The 25831-nt window shown below is 34.4% G+C and overlaps 2 protein-coding genes across 4 annotated transcripts in view; one reads left to right on the forward strand and one right to left on the reverse strand.

Annotated features, from left to right (window-relative positions):
* The window catches only part of RASA1 (RAS p21 protein activator 1), a 124332-nt gene that overhangs the window by 89888 nt on the left and 8613 nt on the right, over positions 1–25831 (forward strand). Inside the window, exons 10-22 of the mRNA XM_049867235.1 lie at positions 479–599; positions 1336–1492; positions 6905–6992; positions 10412–10489; positions 12650–12807; positions 13322–13398; positions 14722–14894; positions 15224–15383; positions 16493–16635; positions 18207–18322; positions 19172–19258; positions 21837–21904; positions 23398–23486. Coding sequence (XP_049723192.1) covers positions 479–599; positions 1336–1492; positions 6905–6992; positions 10412–10489; positions 12650–12807; positions 13322–13398; positions 14722–14894; positions 15224–15383; positions 16493–16635; positions 18207–18322; positions 19172–19258; positions 21837–21904; positions 23398–23486 — 1515 coding nt within the window. The remainder of the gene's footprint in view (positions 1–478; positions 600–1335; positions 1493–6904; positions 6993–10411; positions 10490–12649; positions 12808–13321; positions 13399–14721; positions 14895–15223; positions 15384–16492; positions 16636–18206; positions 18323–19171; positions 19259–21836; positions 21905–23397; positions 23487–25831) is intronic.
* CCNH (cyclin H) overlaps positions 23401–25831 on the reverse strand; it is a 34640-nt gene continuing 32209 nt past the window's right edge. For 2 of the 3 annotated variants that reach the window (XM_049867250.1, XM_049867270.1), the window contains exon 10: positions 23401–23481. The gene's annotated coding sequence lies outside the window, so the exon portion shown is untranslated. Of the gene's footprint in view, positions 23482–24219; positions 24514–25831 lie in introns of those variants that run through there. The other variant, XM_049867261.1, reaches the window with a different exon arrangement.

Genomic DNA, 25831 nt, shown 5'->3' on the forward strand with positions numbered 1-25831 from the left:
TGGGTGTGGTATATAGGACACTTGGTGAACTGAGGGAGGTGGTAGATGTTTGAGGAGTGTGCTTTTGTATATTCTCAGTTTTCTCTGTTCAGCTGGTACAGTGTTCGGCATTCACTTCGTGTCGCTTACAGCTGTAATGTGCATAAGCAAATATAATCCATGTAATGTAGCAGTTACATTGGAACAAATTCATGTTTTCTAAATAGCACTTTTTGCTGTAAAATATGACAGAACTGTATTTTTGAAAATAGCTTATTTGTAGTCCATGTTTTTGAGAAATAACAAGGAAACCTTTCTGGGAATTTCTTTGGGAATCAAAGGATCTCTTAATATATGTATTTGTGTACTTAGATTTTAGAATTAAAAGCACTTTATTATGTCTAGATGGACACACGATCTGTTTTTTAATTGGTAGTATAGTAAGATTTTTATTCCCATCAAGAATTTCTGAAATTTTAATTTTTTTTTTAAAAATCAGGATCAAGAACAAGTACTCAGTGATGCAGTAGATGGCAAGGAAATCTATAATACAATTCGTCGTAAAACAAAGGATGCCTTTTATAAAAATATTGTTAAAAAAGGTTATCTTCTAAAAAAGGGTAAGTGTTAACTTTTATGACTAAGGATTTAATTTCGGTATTTTATAGTTCACACATTTAATAGAGGCATTGTAAATATCGAGCATAAAACTTAGTGCAATATGTATTTAGTAAGTTGTTTTGACAAATTATTAATAATTGACATGTTGGGAACTTTTATCTAAGCATCTTTTGAAATCTAGAGCCTAGGTATATATTAAGCTGACAAATCCAGTCAAGTTTTAGGGACACGCTTTTATGTTTCCAAATACGTTAGTTCCAGTGCAAGATATTTGATTCTTTTTCCCCCACCCCCAACACATTTTTAAAACTCAAGCACATTTTAAAAAGAGGAACTCCTTATGACTCTTGGCACATTCACAGTATTGATGTTTTTATTTTATGAATTTACCTCAGTTTGACACTAAGACATGGTGAATGGGACAGGGTTAGTGGAAGAATTTCTTTCATAAGATTGGAAAAAAATTACTCCTAAATAAGAATTTTAAAGATTTCATCGTAGTTAAGGTGCCCTTACCATTTATCCTGTAATTCATTAAAACAAGCAATATAATAAAAGACATTTTTCTAAAGATAAATGAAAGGCATTTTTCTGTTATACAGGGATTGGTGTATTGTTTAAATTTGGGAATAAAAATTAAAATCATTTGATTTTTACTTTGCGCAAAGATAAATTTATGATTCCAACATACATACTTCACAGTTTAATGTTTAGCTTTTTTTTTTTTTTTAATAGGCAAAGGAAAACGGTGGAAAAATTTATATTTTATCTTAGAGGGCAGTGATGCCCAACTTATTTATTTTGAAAGTGAAAAACGAGCTACAAAACCAAAAGGATTAATAGATCTCAGTGTGTGTTCTGTCTATGTTGTTCACGATAGTCTTTTTGGCAGGTAAGAAACTGGCTTCTTATTTCTCTTTTGGGATTGTTTTAATAATAAAATAGTGAGTATGTTGGATCTTTTCAAAACATAGCAAACCAATGATGACAGCCCTAAAATCATCTTTCAAAAATGCAGTGTTTACTTTCCAGGGTAATTTTGGTACTCTTATTTCAGATTAACCTATGCATAAAATTCTTCTCCACTGTATTATATAGAAATCTTTGGAGTGACATTTTCTATAGTAAGTCTTGATCTGTATATACCATGTTTCTGCCTGCCCCCCACCACCAGTCTCTTGAGTGACTGACTTTGAGTCTTGTCACTTTTCCCCTGATTTTGACTCAGTGCATCTGATAGGACTGGGTACAGTCAGTTTTGCTGTTAACTTGATAGACATGTTCCTAGGAAACTTGACATTAAAAAACAATTGTAATATTAAAACATTTGTTTTAATAGGAAAAAGGAGTTAGGAAAGTATTTCAGATTTGCAATAAATCTTTTTCCTTACATTGATTTCAAGGGTTTTGTTTGTTTTTGTTTTTAACAAATATAAATCACTAGGCAAATCCAGCTCTTGATTACATCTAGCTCAGGGCTTGATTACATCTAGGCTCAAGAGCAATGCCCTTTCTTTTTCTATAACCATCAGTATTATCAATAATCAAGCTCAGGGTCTTTTTAGATATTTTTATGTTACCACCCATTGCTATGATTAATAAGCCACAAAGCAGTTGAAACAATTGTCTTAAATGGTTTGTTTTATGCCACAGGATGGCATTTCTACTAAGCAAAGCTAGGTTTTATCCAATTTAAACTGTGAAAACTTGAGAGAGAACCACCTGTAAAACATAGAACCTAGTCATTGCTTTTTTCCAAACTCTTTTTCTGTTCAGATTACATAGTGTTATTTGAGATATTAATAGGTAGTCAATTAAAATAAATGGTCAGATCTGTTTGGGAAATGCTGAATTGAACAAGGAGTTTTCTTACAGCAGGGTTTTTTGGGGTCTTAGCTAATGTTTATATTATGACTGTATAAGAGGGGGATATAATATGAAAAACAAAAACAAATCCATTGCCACTGAGTTGATTCCAACTCATAGCAACCCTTTAGGACAGAGTAGAACTGCCCCATAAGATTCTAAGGCTGAATTCTTTACAGGAGCAGACTGCCGTATCTTTCTCCCACCGAACAGCTGATGGGTTCAAATCTCCTGCCTTTTGGTTAGCAGCAGAATGCTTTTAACCATCGCACCACAAGGGCTCCTTTACAATATGAAGTGTTTCATAAATTTGCTTAACCATGACACCCTCTCTTTTTTTCCTGAACACTGATGTCCCATAAAATCTACTGTTCAAAAAAAAAAAGTTTGGATAAGTAGGATTTCTTAAGATTTTTTCCCCTCTCTTAACAATATGGTACTCAGGCTTGGCCTGGATCAGGTTTCTGGCATCTTTTCTCTTTAGTGCTCTCTGTCTGCCTTCCTCCATTTATTTATTTAATAATTTTTATTGTGCTTTAAGTGGAAGTTTACAAATCAAGTCAGTCTGTCACGTATAAACTTACATACACCTTACTACATACTCCCATTTACTCTTCCCCCTAATGAGTCAGCCCGCCTCCTCCTTCCAGTCTCTCCTTTTGTGACCGTTTTACTAGTTTCTAACCCTCTCTACCCTCCCATCTCCCCTCCCCTCCATTTATTTTGGATTTGTTCTCAAACCAGTATCTTTCATGGTAGCAGTTGGCAGACAGCACCAGAGAAAGGGGAAGTGAGCTTTCCCTTCCGTAACTGTTGAGAATCTTTTAATGCGTTGATTGAACCAGTTCTAACCGGTGTCTAGTCTTGGGTTACCTGAAGTAGCAAAGGAATGAGATTATCTAATCAAGCAAGGCCCTTTGATGCCCAGTCCTTGCTGTTCTCACCCAAATAGCAAGGTTCCTGTACTCTTTGGGGAGGTGAAAAGGATGTTGGGAAAACAACCCTATTATTCAATAGCAAATACAGCTTATTAGTACCAAAAAAAGTTGAAAGAGGGAAGAGATTTTTTGGACAAGCTTATTGAGAGGAATGTGAAATAAGTGGTTCTTGAGCTGAGTCTTGGAGGATGGGTATGAATTCATTTGGATAGTTAGAGCAGAGCTTCCCAACCATTGTGCCATGAATCAGTTATAAGTATCCCTTGAGATATCATGGTTCCAAAATGCTATTGTAATAAAAATATTAAAACTAGTGTTTAACAACCATTCAAAAATTATAACACTTGAAATTATATATGGCTCTTTGTAAACTGTTCTAATTCACTAATTATTTTATTAGAACAAAAGAATTAGTCTAGCATAATACTTGCAAAAAAAAAATTTTTTTTTTTTTTTTTAAATACTTGCAGACCCACCCATTGCCTTCGAGTCGATTACAACTCATGGCAACCCTAAAGGATAGAGTAGAACTGCCCCATAGGGTTTCCAAGGAGCACCTGGAGGATTCAAACTGCTAATCTTTTGGTTAGCAACCATAGCTTTTAACCACTACACCACCAGGGTTTCCAGTACTTGCAGACAGGGAGCTTTTTGTTTATAATGGCTGTATTTCAGTACTTGGCTCTGACTTTTCTTGTTAAATCCCCAGTTACTCTGAATATTACTTTTTTCAAAGTTTTCTGTTAGTCATCAATGAAATTACTTTTTGTGCTTGTGTGTAAAATTTAATTTTTTTTACATTTTTTCTATTAACACAGAAAATTGTTTTCATTATTAAATACATAAGGGAGTTCTTGCAAAGGACATAGCTAATTTAGATTATTTTTTCTTACTGTTACTTTATAATTGGCTTTAATGTATAGGTATTCTTTTTTCCCATCATAATAGGCAATTTGGTGGTTAAAGCCGGAAAGTCATTAGATTTCACACGATAAACACTGTAAAAAAAACGAACCCACTATTTAGGCCATTTAATGAGAAATTTATCAAATTTGGATTGCTAAACTCAGTGAATCTTCTCTTTGTTATCCTAAATATTTTATTTTCATGAAAATTATTGGGTGCCAAGCTCATTCTGTCACCACACCACTATACATCCACCTCCTGTTAAAAATGATTCTAACTGTAAGTTCCAAGTAAGAAATAATTTCTTCTCTCTCCCTCCCTTCGTAGATCTGTTCCTAGTATCAGGTGAAACTTAGGAAACTTGTGAAAAGGCTATGCAGTTAATAGCTAAAGCTACAGCCAAAATGCTTCACACAGAGTTGTAGAGTTACTTTCTTTACCAGTCTACAGGGAAACTGCCAACTCTTTGGAAGCAAGAAGCAAAAGAAATACAGGAGATACCACTTTCAAATGGTCTTATAAAGTTTTCTGATAATATTATCAGTAATTGATGAATCAAATGATAGACTGTATACAGATCCACAAGATTATTACATTTTCACTGTGGACTGGTGAGTCCACAGATATTAGAGAAGTATTTGGAAGAAAATTACTGGTCATCCAAAGAAGTAGCAAAACAAATTATTAAGGAAAAAAATATTCAAAACAATAAGCAAATCCTTTGAAACAAAGAAGGTCGTATGGAAATACTAAAGTTTATGACCATGATGAGACTTCATGTTAAGATTTAAAGATTTTACATGAAGAATTCATTCTGGGAAATAAGCAATATTCTAGTATGTAAAACTTGGCTATAGACCCACATTCCACATTAAATAATATTATAAGTACATACTAATACAATTCAGGTTGCTTTGCTGTGTGTGTTTGCAGTTTTATTTGAAGAACTGGGATCAGAATACCACTCTGATGTTTGAAACTGAAATGTGTTAGCTGTTCACAAGAAGACTTTTGTTAAAAAAAGTTTTGATCTACAAGAAATTTTTTAGTGAATGATTCTCACTTTGCAGATTTATTGAAGAATGGATAAACTTCCTAAAAAATTATAAGTACAACACAAAAAGATGGTGTTCTAACATTATGGATTCAGAGTAGAAACTCAACTTTGGAAAAGTTAAAAATGATTCACTAGCAATATTTAGTCTTATAATTTGAGCAACACAAATATTAAAGATTTATTAAGGCCAGTAGAGCAATATCTGTTTAACCTTGAGAAAAACTTTAATTACCATATTGAAGTGCTTTATGTGAATAGGTGCAATTGGATTGGGAATCTGTTTGCACTATTGAAAGGTCGGCATTTACAGTTGCCAGTTAAAGAAAAAGAACTGTTAAGAGTTATAGAAGGATTTACTCTTTGAAATACAATTTAAAGAGATTGAATTACCCCCCCCCTTCTGGTTAATATCAAGAATGGAGTTAATGTCAGATGAAGAAAAAGTAGTAGATACTCGTTTACCATTACAGATATGTTCCTAGCTGAGGTCAAACATGGTAGGTTCAATATTCGTTAATTCACTATTTAAGAGGACTTTATAGACATATAACTACCTGGAATAAGGAGAAGTGACAGTAAGTTACTACCTAATATTGTACTTAAGTGTCAAAAGAATTGTAATACACTATATACAATGGGAGCATAAGAACTAGTATTTGGTGTACATCAGTACTTGCTCATTTAATCCTTAGAACAAGCCTATATATGAGAAAATAATGTTTCCATCTTATTAACAGATGAGGAAAAATCAGTTTCAAAAAAATTGGAAATGTAGGAAATGATAAAGAAAATTAAAATGACCCACAGTCTAATTAGAGATAACCACCAGGAACATTTTTAGTCTAAGAACATTTCTAGTCTTATTCCAGTGTACATAAATGCATATTGTATAACATCCTGAAGCACTGAGTTTAGTAATATTTTATTTTCTTTAAAAATGTCTAGCTTAAAAAAATATATATATCTATATGAAATTCTAGAAATTCTGCTTCAATTTCTTTGTGACTTCTCTATTTCTAAGGTCTTAAAAATAACTTATACAGTACTTAGTTTACACTTTGAAAGATAGGATTTCCATAGTGATAATAAAAAGTTTTCTAAAATATATATAGTTCACATTTTCTTTTTAGAATGCTCTGGTACAATGGAGTGACATTTTATGATTAAAATATAAATTAAACATTTAATTTTAATTTAAAATTATGATAAATTCATATAAATTATAAAGAGCCCGTAGGTTGTGCAAATGGTTAAAGTGCTCAACTGTTAGCAGAAATCGGAAGAGTGGTGGTTCGATCAGACTAAGAGGTACCTCAGAAGACAGGCCTGATCTGCTTTCAAGAGGTCACGGCCTTGAAAACTCTATGGAGCGGTTCTACTCCTGTGCACACACAGGGTCACCATGATTTGGAATTGACTTGATGGCATCTAATAACAACAACACATAATTATATATTGTGATTTTTTTTTAAGTTAGTGTAAAGTTTTAATAGTTTTTGTTAAGATTCCTAATAACTTTTTCATTTGTATTTTAAAGGCCAAACTGTTTTCAGATAGTAGTTCAGCACTTTAGTGAAGAACATTACATCTTTTACTTTGCAGGAGAAACTCCAGAACAAGCAGAGGTAAGATAATTGGTTTTTAAACTACTGTAAATCTTTATTTTAGCCTGTATTAACTAAAATAGAAAACAACTGCATTTAATCTAAAGTGATTAAAATGTTGTTTGAAATCTAATCATCTTTTTATCTTAAGGAATGAGAACATTATTTGTAAGAAATTTTTTGAAACAAATGCAAAAATACATGGTTTTTAAGTTAAGGATTAATTTATTCCATTTTAAATTCAACTTGTATTCTACACTGTTAAATCCAACTGAGAATGCTCATTTAAAATCTCTACATAAAGGTTACAGATATTCTCAGTACAGTCTAAAGATAAGCTAGCTAGTTTTGTTAATAAGTGTTTTTATTCTTCATTGATTGAGTCCTGTATCTAAAAATAAAAGTTCAGTCATGAAGAGGAAAAATATTTTAGGCATTTCCATTATTTTCTCTAAGTCTAGACACAGTGTTCATTTCCAATACTAGCCATTGATCCATGTGCAAGCCCTTCTCAAATAACTCATCAAATTTTAAGTAATTCTGTGACGATGTAATGTTTTTAAAAATATATTACTTTCCTTGAACCGTAATATTTCTGTGGGTGTTTAGTTGAATTTTCTATAAATACGGTTATTTTTCTGATCATACTGTATGGAAGGAACCTAAACGGAGGGGGTTAAGAAGTCAAAAGAAGGTGATTGTGTTGAAAATAAAACATAATTTGCCAACCCTGAATATGAGGTCAAAATCCAGCTGTCTAGTCGATTCCAACTCATCCTCCTAAAGCAGAATCCTGACATTGACCCCTGATTCATAAAATATGAAAATTTCTTAGAATCTTAGAATTTGATGAATGAGCTTTTATGTTTTATGGCTCATAATTGTGATACTTTAAATCTTTGCAAAATAGCTCTACTAAATACCCATTCGACATATAAGTGTCATAAAACCATTTTTTGTGGTTATATATCCTAAATTTAAGGGGCCCTGGTGGTACAGTGGTTAAGCACTCAGCTGATGACTGAAGAGTCAGCGACTCTAACCCACCAGCTGCTCTGCACGAGAAAGATATGGCAATCTCCTTCTGTAAAGGTTACAGCCTTGGAGGCTCTGTGGGGCAATTCTGCTCTGTCTTATAGGGTCACTATGAGTTGGAATTGACTCGATGGCAGTGGGTTGATAAGATACCCCAAATTTGCAGATGGTAAAAGTAGGTCTCAAAATATTTACGTGACTTAGTCATTATTGTAAAATGTTAGTAATCTTCCCTCATTATTTGTAAAGATATGCCACATACCCTGATGACATTTCAGTTTGTTTTGCATGCCTCAGCTGTATAGAGGGAACATTTTATTGTTGTATTTATACTTACTCTCTTCCATATTTCATATTTCTACATACCACTTAAAGTCAAAAGTAGTTGTGACTTTAAGTGATATTTCCATTTTTTGTTGATTTTGGTGGGCTGTGGAGTTTCTGATAAGTCTGCTACTTCTGAAAGCGGTGGTAATTGACTTGGTCTTAAATTGCTCTGTAAAGGCTTTTAACATTAACAATTTAAATTCGTAGAACTAACCAACAAACTAAAGACATAATAGGCTAAAACGATAGCAAGGAGATTTCCAGGAAAATGTATGCCAAAGTGAAATATTTAGATTTATTTTGAATAAACCCAAAGTTGTTTGCTTTTCTTCAGAGCACTATTTAAACATTTTAAAAAATATAGCTGTAATTTAATTGGATATTAGACCAAAATGATTTTTTTTAATCTAATGTTATATTTAAAAGACTTACAGCTTACAAGTAACCCAAAATTCTTATGAATTTCTGTCTGTATTGTGGTCTAAGGTAAAGATTAGAATGCTTTTCATCAAATCCATCATCACGTTGTAATATGATTTTGCAATCAGTCCTCTTACCAAAATGTATCAAGTTAAAATCTGCCTTAGGGTGCCAAAAGTAACAGCTTAAATAGAAACCAAAAAAACCCAAACCTATTGCTGTCCAGTTAATTCCGACTGAGGACGACCCCACATGCTGTAGAGTAGAATTGCTCCATAGGGTTTTCTTGGCTGTATACCTAGTCTTCACTTATCCACTCTCTTGTTATCCAACATTTCACAATTATGACAATAGTAAAAAATCTACTACCTAGCCATTTTGTGTGTTAACGAGGTGCTGGGCATGGCAGTGAAGCAGTGGCTGTGGAGCATCCTCTCCCTTGAAGATGGTCTTCGGGCTGCCTCCAGGAAGGTGGACCCTACTGCCCCGCTTCCTCCACTCCCTTCTGCCAGTGGGGGCGCTCTACTGCCCCCTGCCCTCTATTTTGTCTTGCATTCAAGGTGGCCTTCCCAGTGGGCACAGCCTCTGCAGGCGGCACCAAGCCAGCGGGTGCCTGTTTTGGGTTCCCAGTTCTTATGCAGCCTGAGGCCCTCTGGCTTAAAATTGTTGCAGGGAGGAGAGGAAAGAAAGAGGCGTGGTGTTTGAAAGAAATGCATGCAAGTTTAGTGACATCCCAAAGTGAGCCAAACTGGGCCTGAAGCCTCTGCCTCGGTGGGGCTGGGTGCGGGGCCAGGCTCCCAGCACCCTACAGGAAGCCCTTGGTGACTCGCTAGGCCCAGAGGGCAGAGCAGACTCTGGGATCATGAACGCAGGGCTTGCAGTAGTGGGACCGGAGACCTGCAGGTGGCTCCGCGACGGGAGCTCTGATCCAGCACATGAGGAAAGCGAAGTGGTTAAGCCATGGCCCTTCAGTCACACAGCCTGGCTTTATCCAGGTTTGTCCCTTCCAAGCCTGTTTCTCTAAAGAGGAATAATCTGTAACTGGACTTATCACAGTGATGAGCACTATAATCATAATTGCAAAATAAAAAAAAATCAGAGAGATGGATAGTCTGAAAACAGGAAAAAGAATCCTCCATTTCCGCATAATGCCAGTTCTCACACAATGAGCTGGTCTTTAGAACCTAACCGTGTCTATAAATAAGAGTGGGTGTAATCTTCTACAGAAACAGATCACCAGGCCTTTCTTCCATGGCACTACTGGGTGATTTGAATTGCCGACCTTTAGTTTAGCAGCCTATTACAAACCTCTTGTGCCACTCAGGGACCAGCTTAATATATACATAGGCATTTTTGTCCAAGGTATTTGTTTGGGAGAAAGAGTGTCTTTAATTAAATGTTTTGTGCTAATAAAAGGCCATTCGTTAGTACTAAGCATTAACTTAGAGATTCTTCAGAAGTAGATTTTTTAAAAAAGAATAATTGTTTCAGTTATTGTTTTACTTTGAACAGTAGGTCACAAATATATTAAAGTGCATTACACTCTTAGAAATGGCAGTCTAGGAAAGGAAAGAACTACTGAGTTTGAAAAACTAATTGATGATTGGAAACTGAATAATGTATAACATTTCTTTGAAATGCTATGTTATTTTTTGTAGGACTGGATGAAAGGTCTGCAGGCATTTTGTAATTTACGGAAAAGTAGTCCAGGGACATCTAATAAACGCCTGCGTCAGGTGAAACATTATTTTCTTTCATTTGTAATTGCCACATTTTGTTCTATCCCTTTGCTCTTTATGTTTTTTTATTTCTACCTGAATTATTTTGGGTAAGATTATCAAACACTTTAAAATTTTTCAGAGAGGTTGATCTATTCAAACGTTTTAAAACCATGCTGCCATTAGCTTCAGTAGCAGGAGAAACAGCTATTTTTTTCTGAAAGAGGTCGTTCTTTATATACCAGCTGGGTTCTTGATCTATAATTTCAGTTTTTGAATACATGTTATTGTTAGGTGCCGTCAAGTCGGTTCCGACTCATAGCGACCCTATGTACAACAGAATGAAACACTGCCTGGTCCTGCCTGCGCCATCCTCACAATCGTTGTTTGAGCCCATTGTTGCAGCCACTGTGTCAGTCCATCTTGTTGAGGGTCTTCCTCTTTTTCGCTGACCCTCTACTTTACCAACCATGATGTCCTTCTCCAGAGACTGGTCCTTCCTGATAACATGTCCAAAGTACGTGAGATGAAAGTCTTTCCACCTTTGCTTGTAAGGAGCATTCTGGTTGTACTTCTTGCAAGACAGATTTGTTCGTTCTTCTGGCGGTCCATGGTATATTCAATATTCTTTGCCAGCACCATAATTCAAAGGCATCAGTTCTTCGGTCTTCCGTATGCACTGTCCAGCTTTCGCATGCATATGAGGTGATTGAAAATACCATGGTTTATTTATCTCTAATACCAAGGCTTATTTATTCTTCTACTTAAGATAACAAAACCAAACTAACAAAAAGAGAAAGTATTGTTTTGGGTGCTTTTATTATTTTTCTCTAAAAACTTATTTTGACCTATTTCAAAAAAGCAGAACTAAAATGTATTTATTGAAAAGATTATTTGACTTATATTACTAATACTCATAAACTCGTGGGATTATCATTTTATAGTAATTGCTTTTGAAACCTATTGCATAACTCTTAGGTAGCATCCTATCTTACTTGAAATCTTAACATGTCCTATACATTAATTTATGAAGTGTCAGAGTGAGGCTTTCTCTTTCTAGGTATGTAGGGTCAACTTTATAATCCCCATTTCTTTCCTCTTTTCTTTGCAGTTATCCTAGATAATTGCAAGACAAATTTTGACATCCTTGGGGTGTGAGAAAATTTTAATACAGTATCTATTAATGAAAGTGATTCTTGTTCTATTTATGGAAATTTCCAGTAAGCTTAGTGAACTTAGCATATTGTTCTATTGGGAGTGGATAAATGGTTAATATTTAGGGTTACTGAATAGCCCCTGTAACCAAAAGGCTGGCCATTCCCTCAGGAAGTTTAATCACACAAATAATCTCTGTGTGTCCTCAGAAGATATTGTGACATTTTATAAGATATGGCAGGCGAATCAGACTGGATTTTTTCAAAAAAGGACAAGGTGTGTCTTCTGTGAAACTTTAGCCATGAAATTATCATTTGTAGGTATAATGTGATATAGTTACAGCTAACGTCACTTGAATTATTTTCATGTGTTAAGTACTCTGCTATATGCTTTACGTATATAGTGTCTAATCCTTGTAACATCCTTGCAATGTAGACTTTATTTAATATGTGAGGAAAGTTAGATGCAGAGATACTGTCTTTTATAAGGCCACAGGAGCAGTAGGTGGCAGGAGAGAAGGAAGCCCTAATACTAGGAGATGGATGGCCTAACTTTGGGCACCACAACTTAGACTTTTGACAAATAACTTAGCTTCTTTGGATTTGTATTCTTTTCTGTAAAATGAAAAGGTAGATTCAGTGTTCTAAAAACATTTTTTAGCTGTAAAACCCTTTGCAGAAATATAGTGTTTTACTTCTCAACTTTCTTTTCTCAGAATCCTAGTTTTATGGGGAAAAGGTATATTTTATATATTCAATTGATACATATATATATATAGAAATATTCAGTATATATTTCAGTATAAGTGGAAGAATAACTTGTAAAATAAAATTACCTTTTTTTTAAAAAAAAAAAAAACAGGGACCATTTCTTTTAAAGTCTCGAATGTTGTCTTTTATAATAGGTCACATAAAACAGAAAATAAAACTGAAGCTCATTTTCTGAAAAAGGGGAAAAGCACTATTTTGAAACTTACTGCGTAATTCTTGAAAACTGGGGTAACTATTTTTGTGTTTTCTTTAGGTCAGCAGTCTTGTTTTACACATTGAAGAAGCACATAAACTCCCAGTAAAACATTTTACTAACCCATATTGTAACATCTACCTGAATAGCGTCCAGGTAGCAAAAACTCATGCAAGAGAAGGGCAAAACCCTGTTTGGTCAGAAGAGTTTGTCTTTGAGTAAGTCTTATTTTATCATTACATTCAATCATTTTATTTTACTATATTGCATCTTCATCCCATTTTCTACCTTTGTAGATAAAACTGTCAGAATAAGTTGCCAGGTTCACGTGTTTCAATAGTATATAAAATTATTTTCTGTTCTATTTGCTCACTTACATTAGTAAAATGCTAAGTTGTTGGCTTTTCACCTAGTTATTAATGTGAGTCATTATTATTGATAAGTCCAAAACATTTACTAATTCCTGCACAAAATGTTTACTAGGGCTTCCAGGACTTACTTGAATTAATTGTTGCTAATTTAGGAGATTAAAGATGGTAGGGAAAGTGTGTAATTTGTTTCTCTGTGTTCCTGCATACCAAATCATAAAACGTTTTTTTAATCTGCTTTTAAATCTAGCATACCCAAGTTGTTCAGCAGAAATAGAGGGCTTATTTGATACCAGAACTAAAGGAAATCAGATAGTTTGATGCCAGGACATTTTGTTAATTCCGTTAATCATTGCTTCTTTAGTGATCTTCCTCCTGACATCAACAGATTTGAAATAACTCTTAGTAATAAAACAAAGAAAAGCAAGGATCCTGATATCCGTAAGTTGACAAAAAAAATTTTATTTCTCAAGCATGTTTTATATATGTACTTTTAAAAGTCATAATGAAATAATAGTCTTAAAATGGAAATTAAAAAATATAACTGCATGTAGTACAATTTAATTTCTTTTTATACTTTTGTTCAGAAAGTATATATCTAGGAATGAAACAAAAGACCAAAATGGCTGAACTGTATACACTGTAAACTTAATTCTTTAAATTTAAATATCCACCCTCCTGAACCCACTACCTCCACCTGAGTAGTAGTAACACTAACGTGGTAACAGTGGCCATCTCTCTGTGGTACTCCCCCACCTACATTCTTTCTACTTTTTAGGTTAGTTTCTGTTTTCCTATACATAGTGTATAAGTCCCTTATAAAGTGGTTGAAAAGAGTACCCTGTTTTTTTAAAAAAAGAAAAATTCCTTTAACCTAGAGTACTTTTATTTATTCACTTCTGGTAGTTAAACCCTCGCAGTCTTTGTTCTCAGCAGCACATCTTTTTCCATCCTGTTGCTGAAACAGTTGGCAGTAGGTCTTAGCAATTCACACCAGGGTAAATTAGGTTAATACCTTCTTAAAATTCAGGCTTAGGGAAGGAAGTGATCATACGTATTAAAGATCAAAGCCCAAATTTTTCCTCTATAAAATGTTTATTCTGTAATTTCTATACTATTTAAATGCTTAACATTTTTTAGTGGTGCCTACTTTACTTTTAAGATAAAGTTCAAACCCCTAGTAATGACACACAAGGAAGGCCCTTTCCTGATCCACCCCCTCCACTCCCACAGTATAATCTTTTGTACATCCTTCTCATGAGCCATGCCAGCTTTCTCCTAGTTCTTAAATTGTCCGTGGATTTTAAAAGCATCTGCCATGCCTTCTATTTGGAACACATCCCCTCTCCCTGCTCCACCCCACTCGTCCTATTTAGCTGCTCCTCCAGATCCTGTTAAAAGTCTGCTGAAGGATTACCTATTTGGAATGGACTTTTAACCTCCGCATTATTTCTCTCTACTCCGGTAGCACTAACCAGTCTTATAGCACTTATCACACTATTTCTTGCCTTCTTGGCTAGACTGATCTCCATGGAAGTCAGAGACTCATGTCTTAATCATTTCTGAATCCCTTGTCCCTACTTGGCACAGCATAGTAGGCATTTAGTAAATGAATAAATATCGAATTTGTGATGTCACCAAAAACTCCTTTAATAAAAAGCATTTAAAACCATAGAGACTGAACATCAGGAAATTCACTTGTATGACTAATTATAGTGTCATCTTTTTAGACGGTAATCATTTGATCATGTTTTTCTATCAAAGTATTTATGCGTTGCCAGTTGAGTCGATTACAGAAAGGGCATGCCACAGATGAATGGTTTCTGCTCAGCTCCCACATACCGTTAAAAGGTATTGAACCAGGATCCTTGCGTGTCCGAGCACGATATTCTATGGAAAAAATCATGCCAGAAGAAGAGTACAGTGAATTTAAAGAGGTATTAAATTATTTACCAGTCTGTTTTTGATGGCATTATTAACAGAAACATTGAACATTTAATAAAAGATTCATTAAGTTAAATACAATAATTTCATAGCTGAGTGGCAAATGGACAGTCAGAGAAGGCTAAAAAGCAAGGCTCTTATAGTAGTATGATATTGGCCCTAAGACTAGAAATAAGACTACAAACACATTCTGTATTTAATAATGTATTCAATAGAACATTATTTCTAAATATAAGAACATATTCAAGATATATTTCTTGTTAGTCTCACTGAGAATGCTTAATGCTCTACTTTAAACGGCCTTTTTTGATGTCATTTTTAGCTTATACTGCAAAAGGAACTTCATGTAGTATATGCTTTATCACATGTGTGTGGACAAGACCGAACACTACTGGCTAGCATCCTACTGAGGATTTTTCTTCATGAAAAGCTTGAATCATTGTTGCTGTGTACACTAAATGACAGAGAAATAAGCATGGAAGGTACAGTATGAGCGTTAGTATGATGCTTTTAAAAATTGGGTTAGATTTTATATATAAAGTATATATGGACTTTATCTTTGAATATCTTGTTAAATCATTTGCAAAATAAGTTATTCTCTTTTTCCTTCATAAAAAATGGCAGCCAGGATGCTAGCTTTGACTTTTACACTGGCTAATAGTGGAGGCTAGTACTTGTAATAGAGATTTCTATCATGGCAAATTAATGTTAAAAAGAAACCAGGTCAGTGGCTATAATGATTGATTATCAAGAATAATTTGATACACTTACCATGCTCTCTTGTTTTTTACTTATTCACTGCACAGTAGTTGGGTGTCATCTGTATTTTATTTGTAGCTTCTATAGATTGGTAGCTCCCGGGCCACATAGATGGACACGCAGTGTTTTGTGCCTCACAAATACGTCAGAATAACCTGTTTTCCCCCTCCTCTTGACTCATTCACCACTTTGGCTCATTAACAATGCTTGCTTCTACGTTTCCCAAGTAAACTATAAAGTCTAGACCTATTTCCTTATAATCATAGAATATGTATAAATATATGGATTTATCAAGGAATGGATTAAGTGGTGGTAAAACTGAGATTGTCTTTTTTCTGTAATGTCCATGTTTTAGTAAAATTTTATTAAAAGTTATTAATAGTCATGTTTCAGGTTAACAAATTAACTTATACTAGGGTTTTATGTTATATTACTTGAGGAATTAATGCAAATTTTTAAAAGCATGGGATCAGTGGGCAGCAAAGCTAGGATCTGGTTGGTCCTGGTTTTGTTACTAACTGGCTTATGATCTTAGATAAGTCACTTAACCATTCTGAGCCTTTGGTTTTGTTTGTTTTCATGTGAACATGGGGGGGTATAAATCCTTTTTCTCCTGTTTAAGATCTAGTGAGGTAATGGATATGAAGGTTTTTTGTGGAGTTAAATCTGTAGAAATATAGGATGTCATTAAAATCAATATTTGTGTCACAGAAAGCATTTAAATAGCTGTAATTGTATAGGAGTTGAGGAAAAGTGAATTCATTTCATCTCAATTTGGTTCATGTTAGTACAATCCTTTACAATTAAAACTTTAATGTAAACATTTATGTAGATGAAGCTACTACCCTATTTCGAGCCACAACACTTGCAAGCACCTTGATGGAGCAGTATATGAAAGCCACTGCTACACAGTTTGTTCATCATGCTTTGAAAGACTCTATTTTAAAAATAATGGAAAGCAAGCAGTCTTGTGAGGTAAGAATTTAATGTCTTAAGTATTTCAGCAGAGAGCATATTTTAATAGGTAATTATATTTCAAGGAAAATATTAGCTTTGTAAAATTACTCATCAGAGCAATTGTATCTTCCGTAATTCATTTATGAAAAACAGATTTTTAAAAAGGATATATGTTATTCTAGGATTAAAAACAAGTTGCAGCAAAAACTCATAAAAGTACTTTATCATTTCCCCTACTGTACTAACGATAAGTATATATGCTGCTTTCCAAAAGTGGGACTAACATAAATTGAAGGTTTTGCTAGAGACTTTTATAGTATAACCTGGTAAAGTTCTGTGTAGCACTTCATAACATCTAGGTTTGTCTTGAAAGTTTTTTGGGGGGAGTCACCAAGATGACCCCCAAAAGAAGGCAAACAGAGCATCCTGTTAGCATTAATTAAGGCTTCAGTATAAATTCAAAATAAACCATTAAGATAAAGAGTGGAATCTCACTTATATGACTATCCTCTAATTTTATTTTGAAGGTAAAGCAAGTAGAGAAGGAAGATATTAAATATACTTTTTAGATGTGATACAAAAAAATGAGGAATTGCTTTTGATAATGTACTTTGGCAGCTGTCAAATGTTAATGTCTGCACTAAATTGTTAATTTTTACTAGTAAAAGGAATAAATTAGAAGTTCAGTGTTGGAAGCCTGGAGTAATGCCATAGTTGGCTTAACCATGAAGGATGATACAGAAATGCAACAAGTTTGATAGGGGTCTCTCCAATTTAGATAAATCTGTTCTATTGATTAAAAAACCCATTGTGGTTGAGTTGATTCTGACTCATAGCGACCCTAGAGCAGAATAGAACTGCCCCATAGGGTTTCCAAGGAGTGCCTGATGGATTTGAACTGCCGACCTTTTGGTTAGCAGCCGAATTCTTAACCACTACGCCACCAGGGTTTCCGTTCCATTGATACTAGCTCACGATTTTTCAGGGGTTACTGGAAAAGTTTTTAAGAAAGGTTCATGATTCTGTCTAAAGCATTTGGTATTAAATAAATCTCTCATTTGTATTCCAGTCAGTTATTTTCTGAAATAAATAGAATTAAGCTTGTTTCATAGTAATGGTATGGCAGTCTCTCTTCCTATTTAAATACTCCTTGTGTATTTGTGAAAAAGGGGCCACTAAAGCTGGTTTTTGTCTTCTCATTGAGAATACTCTATTTAAATATATTAAATATTTATATTATATTAAATATTTTATTTAAAATGAATAAAGTCTAGTTCAATTTTGTGTGCCTGTAAAAATCTGTTGCAAAGTGCATTAACTGAATAGAAGGGAAGGTTAGGATTAGTCCCAAAGGAACTGAAAATTGTTGTATGCTCACTCCTTGCTCTTAAATTGGATAATAGGGAATGAATGGTTATAAACCCATTAGAAAGGAGTTCCATAGAGCAAACTATTTAAAAATTCCCGTTTAAAAAAAAAGATTAAAAGATGGAAAGATAGTAGTGAAAACTACAATTGCGTGGTTACCTTTATTCATTTGCATTTTTCATTGCCTAGATGGATTTATGTTGATTTATTCCTTCTCTTAGTTAAGTCCATCAAAGTTAGAAAAAAATGAAGATGTGAACACTAATTTAGCACACCTATTGAACATACTTTCAGAGCTTGTGGAGAAAATATTCATGGCTTCAGAAATACTTCCACCGTAAGTGGTGAAATTTTAATTTGACAAGAGATTGTATATCTGCATTTTGAAAAGTTTTTATTTCTAAAACATGTGGAAAGCTTTTCCATTGTCCTGATGTTATTAGACTCTTAAAAATTAATGGTTTTTAATCTTTACATGATGAATTGTGTTTAAGGAAAAGTGAATTGAAACCAGATGAAATGATCTCCATTAAAATAAAACAAACCATGTTTTTATACAAGCCAGTATGTCTGATTTATGTAGTAACTTGGGGAGTGAATAGAGGCTTATAGTCTCAGATTTGAGGGGAATTGTAAAAGACATGTCCATCCATTTACTGTATGCTTGCATATCTTCAAATCATGAAGAAATTTCTTGTCAATTTTTACTAATAAATAAATTTTACTAATTAGTTATCATATATAACTGATAATCACTCAGTATCTGCTTAAAGGCTTCCAGTGTTAGCGAACTCATTTTTTCAGGTAGAGGTTAACTTTTACCTTAAGCCAAAATCTATCTCCCCGAAACTTGGACTCCTTAGTCCCTGTTTCAAATACTTGTTTCATATTTTTCATTCATAAAGAAGTAGTCTAGAAATGACAAAATTTCTTCCAGAGTAAATGTTAAGATGCTGGCTAAATAAATTGATGATAAAAATATTTAAGTTTTCCTTATCCCTTGCTAAATATGACTCTCATTACTTTGAGCACATTACTTTTTTGGGGGAAAAGGCCATTGCGTTAAAATGTGGTATATTTGGGAAAGTTGATAGTTAACTGGCTTCACTCATTTTAACTCTTGGCTGCAATGAGATTAATATTTTTACTTGCTTTCTGTATTGAGATGATTGTGTTGTTTTGGCAGGACACTGAGATATATTTATGGGTGTTTACAAAAATCTGTTCAGCACAAGTGGCCTACAAATACCACCATGAGAACCAGAGTTGTTAGGTAAGGCTAGTCAACTCATTTGTGATGTTACTGTATATAGCACAAACTAATAGTTGAGTGGTTAATTTTGAAAATTAGAAGAAGAATAGTACAAAGTATACAATTCAAGGCCCTTTTCTTTGACTTTTATGTCAGTGTCTTGTTGAATGTTGAGTTCAAGTGATTCTATAACTTTTATAAGTTACTATGAGATACTTAGCTATCTTTTGTTTTTTAAAAACCGAATGTTCATTCATTATCAGTTAACTATTTGAGAGTGGAACAATTTAGATTGGTTTGTAATATAGCCTGCAACTCCATGCTGATTTTCAGAGGCTCTAGTTCTCTAGTTTTGAAGCCAGATCCCATGTCTCACTCTGCGCATTGTATGTAATGAGAAAGAACTGGTTTGGCGGGTCATGAAATTCTGGAGCTTATATAAAGGGACTTCACTATTATTATTCTGACTTATTTTTCCAATGAGGAAGTAGATCTGGAGAGGTTAAAGTGCTTGCCTAAGGCTATACAGAAAGTTAGTGAGGAGGGCAGAACTAAAGGCAAAGCTTGTAAACCAACCTGTTATCCTTAACGCTGTTGCAGGCTTTCCTTGATACAGACCCCAACCCATTCAAGGCAATTGGAAGTTTAATGGAAAAGTATTGACGAATACAGCAGTTTCAGAATAATTCATTATGTCCCATAAAAAATTAGGCAACCACCAAAAAAGATGCTAGTATGATACAATTAGTTTTGAAAATGTATGTTAATGTTGCCCACAGTCTAAATTTTATAAAGGGGCTTCTCTTTTTGTAGGTAAAGTCTATTTTTGGTCAGTTATAAATATATAAGAGTTGTGGACTCTGTATTTCTTGATTTTAGCAGTGATTGGGAGGAAGAGAAAATTACAAGCATACAAGCAAGTTATTAACACTTCAGCACAGTTGTGTGTGTGATATAAACAAAAACTTTTGTATAAACTATAAGTTTCTAACAAGTATAATTGTTAAGCAAACAGCAAGAAATCCTACTATGTGGATTGGTTGATGGACACGGTGTTTTAAAGGGGCATTTATGCTCGTAGTGATGAACTCTGTCCCTGGTAAACTTTTTAATATGTGTAAGTAATTGTGTTCCTCTCAAATTTAACATCACCTCTAAAAACTCACAGAAAGTAGGTTGGCACACTGAACATCTTTATCATTCATATTGTCAGGCCTTGTTTCATGTTCAAAGACCTACTTAAGTATCAAAATGTTTTCCAGCAAAATGTATGCAAGCTTCATAAATTAAAAGAAATTCAAATTTAAGGACTTAATAATTGTTATATAATTATTATAAATGCTGTCTGAGAAATAACATTCACTTTCTAAGAGTCCAAGAATTAGCAAACTGTCATAGGTTCAAAGATAAATGCTTAGAAAATGAATTATTCACACAGAGAACAGAGACCCTACCAATTATTTTAATAACTAGAAGGAATTTTATAAACTATTTTGGGAATAATGATTGTCTTTACAAGGGGTAAGTAAGAGTCAACTATTACCTAATTTCTAAAAGGAAATTAGAGAAAAATTACACGATGACATACTCTTTACCATTGACTAAAGGAGGCAGAGTAAGATTATCTAAGCTTGCATTTTTATATTACTACATTGTTCCCAAAGTAAAATCATATTTCACAGTTGTTGCTATGCTGTGTGCTTTTATATGAATTCTTACATGTTATTACTATTTTGTGATTTGGTAACAATTTTTTCATTTTAGAAAGCCTGCCTTTTTATTACTTTAAAAACTTTTCAGCATTTTATAGTATACATTTGCATTTATCAAAAAACGATGTTTTTCCTACTGTAATGGATTCTTATTTTCATGTGGCACGTCAACAAAATATATATAACCAACTTGATTTACAGCAGACTTTACCGGCTCTTCTTTAAATAAATAAGAGAGAATGGAAGTTTTGGACCATTACAGGACTATGTAGCTATAAAAAGGTTTACTAGTTCTCATGTAGTATTTCAGAAAATTTCAGAGTTCCTAAGGACACTGCTTCCTCAGAGTGAGTATAAAATGTACTTCTAACCAGTTGCCATCAAGTTGATTCCAACTCATGGCAACTTCATGTGTGTCAGAGTAGAACTGCGCTACATAGGCTTTCCAACGATGTGATGGGGTGGGGGCGAGTAGATTGCCAGGCCTTTCTTCTGAAGCACCTCTTGGGTACTCGAACCACCAGCCTTTTAGTTTGCAGCCAAGCCTATTAACTCTTTGCACAACCCAAGGACTCCATTAGTCTGGAACAAATAATGGTCAAGACAGTAAATGCTATAGATTTAACATCTTCCCAGAGTAAATCTAAAATTCTAAATTTGGGAAAAGTGAATAATACTTTAAAGAAACATTTATATATGTTCTTAAAATAAGATACTTTGGCTTATGACTTTTTTTTTTTTTTTAGCTGTCTGTACGTGGGTTTCCTTGTAGTTCAAAGCAAAATTTTTGGTTCTTATATTTCAAAAATTTTATGTGTGTGTGTGTATATATATATATATATAATATGCAGTAATTTTCTAAAGAAAAAAATTTCCCTCCCATTCAGTGGTTTTGTTTTTCTTCGACTTATCTGTCCTGCTATCCTGAATCCACGGATGTTTAATATCATCTCAGGTAATCAGCTTTTGATGAATTTTGAAATTAAAAAAGAATAAAGTTTCATACTGCTTAGTAAGAATACTTGGATTTTCCTATTAAATCTGATTTTTTAGTTATTGATTTCTAAGGTGGTTATAAAGCATTCCAAAGCACGCTTCTCTTTTCTTCTTCTTTTTCTTTCTTTAGCTTTTCTTTCCATCTAATATCTGAAGCCTGAAATGGCATGAGACACATCCACTTTTTTTCCACCCTTACCTGTGTCTCCAACTCTCATTATGATGACTTTTTCCAGTCTGCAACTTGGTTTTCCAAGTTGGGAAGAGCTTTCTGTGCACAATACCCCATGTTAGACACTTTGTCAGTACAATTGCAAGTTGGAGCTTAAGATCAAATTAAAATTCTATCTATCATTGCCGTAGTGCTCTAGGAGTATTTATGAAGAAAGCGGCCCTGGTTTTCCCCACTAGAGATTTGTTACCAGTTTTATAATGTTGATTGGCAATTTTAAACTCTAATAAACCAGAATTGGTTTTGCTTATTATCTATATGTCTATTATGGAATGACTTCCAGGCTTTGAGAAGAGTGAAATTTGTGATGTGGAATGTGATAAAGATCCATTACTTAACAGAAGGAACCTGAACCATTTTTATCTTAATAATTTGAAGCTCAAAGTTGGAAAATAATAACTTATAGCTGTCAGCATCTCTCTAATGGACTTCTACCAGTACTAAAATGGCTGAATCTCTTAGGAATAAGGGTTTGAACTCCTTTTGGATAGATTTATCTGAATGTTGGCCTCTGGACCAATAGGCAACACTATTTATAGTTGCTGGTTAAAATACAGAATATATGATCTAAAGTCAGGCAGTCAAGTAGACTATGTGGGTTTTTACTGTTAAATAAGAACCTTAAGTTTCAGGGCTTAAATTTAATAGCCACAGACACTTACCATTTATATCCCAGTATAGTATATACATTCTCTAGGAAAATGCCTCCTGACTGACCTGTTGTTAAAGTTCATGTTTTTTTCCCTCAAAATAAAGCAGAAGTTCCAGACTTTACCTTTACTCTTGAGCTTTAGAGTGAATTACTTGTAGTCATTGAAGGTTGTAAGCAGGGAATTGCTCTGATTACAAATTGCTAACCTGAGGGGGTTAAAATTAGCTTTGTGGATTGTCCTGAAGGGAGTGTGGAGCGATAGTCTTTTTAGTGATAAAGATAAAGCTTTGAAATAATCTGAAATATTATCAACCAGTTGGGGATTGCTGAGTTTTGTAGTACCTTTTTGACAAAACTAGAAGCGTTGGTAAGTGTATTCATTTTTTCTTTTTTAACTGAAGCTCTGTTGACTTATCTAGGTCAGATATTTAAAAAAAAACACAAGTTCTGAATGGAAAAATGTTAGTATTTTAACAGAAAAGAAACATTAAAGTGCTACATTTATAATGGTTTACCTGGAAAGTACCTTTAGAATTGGTGTCATTAACTGTGCCCATTTTTCTTTTAGATTCCCCATCACCTATTGCTGCAAGAACACTGATATTAGTGGCTAAGTCCGTGCAGAATTTAGCAAATCTTGTGGAGTTCGGAGCTAAGGTAAAGAAACATATTGATAATTAAATATGTAATTTAGGAATGAAACTTTAACATCATAAAATCATAAAATGCAGCTTATGTGAATTATCAGCAGTGGGAATTTCATAAAGAGAATTTATATTTTAAAAATGTTTAGATTTTACACTTTAATAATGAAATTTCAAAAACCAGCCTTTAACCACTATAGAAAACTGTTATTTTTTCAAGATCCAATACACTCTAGTTCTCCCAAACTTAAATACAAAAATCAGGATATTTTTAAATGTACCCAAATTCATTTTATTATTTCACAATAAACATTCATTGTAAATATAAACATGCAGATGAGTTATTTAAAAAAAAAAAAACCCACACATGATCCCACTTATCTGAGTATAATGACTGTTAACACTCTTGTAGGGATTATACTGTTACCTGCTTTTGTCATTTAATATTGAAAAACTTTTTATATTTGGAAATATATTAAAAATTAAAAAAGTACTTTATAATGTCATCATTTGGATATACTATAATTAGGTTAACTACTCCTTTACTGGGGAACCCTGGTGGCATAGCTGTTAAGTGCTATGGCAGCTAACCAAAAGGTCAGCAGTTCAAATCCCCCAGGTGCTCCTTGGAAACTCTGTGGGGCAGTTCTGCTCTGTCCTGTAGGGTTGCTATGAGTTGGAATCGACGGCCATGGGTTAGTGGGTCAATTTTTTATTGAATGTTTAGATGGCTTTTAACTTGCCTGTAGTGTAAATACTGCTATAATAAGTATTCTTAGATAGACTTCCTTTCAAGTGTGTCCAGTTATTTCCTTAAACTAACTTTTAGTCGATATTCAACCATTTCAAGAGGTGGCATATGATCAGGAACCGATGGTACTGAAGGAAGAAGTGCAAGCTGCTCTGAAGGCATTGGCAAAAAACAAGGCTCCAGGTATTGATGGAATATCAATTGAGATGTTTCAACAAACAGATGCAGCGCTGGAGGTGCTCACTCATCCATGCCAAGAAATATGGAAGACAGCTTCCTGGCCAACTGACTGGAAGAGAACCATATTTATGCATATTCCCAAGAAAGATGATCCAACCAAATGTGGAAATTAGAGAACAATATCATTAATATCCCACACAAGCAAAATTTTGCTGAAGATCACTCAAAAATGGCTGCAGCAGTATATCGACAGGGAACTGCCAGAAATTCAGGCTGGCTTCAGAAGAGGACCTGGAACCAGGGATATCATTGCTGATGTCAGATGGACCCTGGCTGAAGGCAGAGAATACCAGAAGGATGTTTACCTGTGTTTTATTGACTATGCAAAGGCATTCGACTGTGTGGATCATAACAAACTATGGATAACACTGCGAAGAATGGGAATTCCAGAACACTTCATTGTGCTCATGAGGAACCTTTACATAGATCAAGAGGCAGTTGGGACAGAACAAGGGGATACCGGTTGGTTTAAAGTCAGGAAAGGTGTACATCAGGGTTGTGTTCTTTCACCATACCTATTTAATCTGTATGCTGAACAAATAATCCGAGAAGCTGGACTATATGAAGAAAAACGGCATCAGGATTGGAGGAAGACTTATTAACAACCTGCGTTATACAGATGACACAACCTTGCTTGCTGAAAGTGAAAAGGACTTGAAGCACTTACTAATGAAGATCAAAGACCACAGCCTTCAGTATGGATTGCACCTCAACATAAAACAAAAATCCTCACAACTGGACCAATGAGCAACATCATGATAAACGGAGACAAGACTGAAGTTGTCAAGGATTTCATTTTACTTGGATCCACAATCAACAGCCATGGAAGCAGCAGTCAGGAAATCAAAAGACGCATTGCATTGGGCAAATCTGCTGCAAAGGACCTTTTCAAAGTGTTGAAGAGCAAAGATGTCACCCTGAAGACTAAGGTGCGCCTGACCCAAGCCATGGTATTTTCATTTGCATCATATGCATGTGAAAGCTGGACAGTGAATAAGGAAGACCAAAGAAGAGTTGACACCTTTGAATTGTGGTGTTGGTGAAGAATATTGAATATACCACGGACTGCCAAAAGAACGAACAAATCTGTCTTGGAGGAAGTGCGGCCAGAATGCTCCTTAGAGGCAAGGATGGCGAGACTGTGTCTTACATACTTTGGACATGTTGTTAGGAGGGATCAGTCCCTGGAGAAGGACATCGTGCTTGGCAGAGTACAGGGTCAGCGGAAAAGAGGAAGACCCTCAACGAGGTGGACTGACACAGTGGCTGCAACAATGAGCTCAAGCATAACAACGATTGTAAGGATGGCGCAGGACTGGGCAGTGTTTCGTTCTGTTGTGCATAGGGTCGCTATGAGTCGGAGCCAA

This window comes from Elephas maximus, chromosome 2 (assembly GCF_024166365.1).
Source record: "Elephas maximus indicus isolate mEleMax1 chromosome 2, mEleMax1 primary haplotype, whole genome shotgun sequence".
NCBI classification, from domain to species: domain Eukaryota; kingdom Metazoa; phylum Chordata; class Mammalia; order Proboscidea; family Elephantidae; genus Elephas; species Elephas maximus.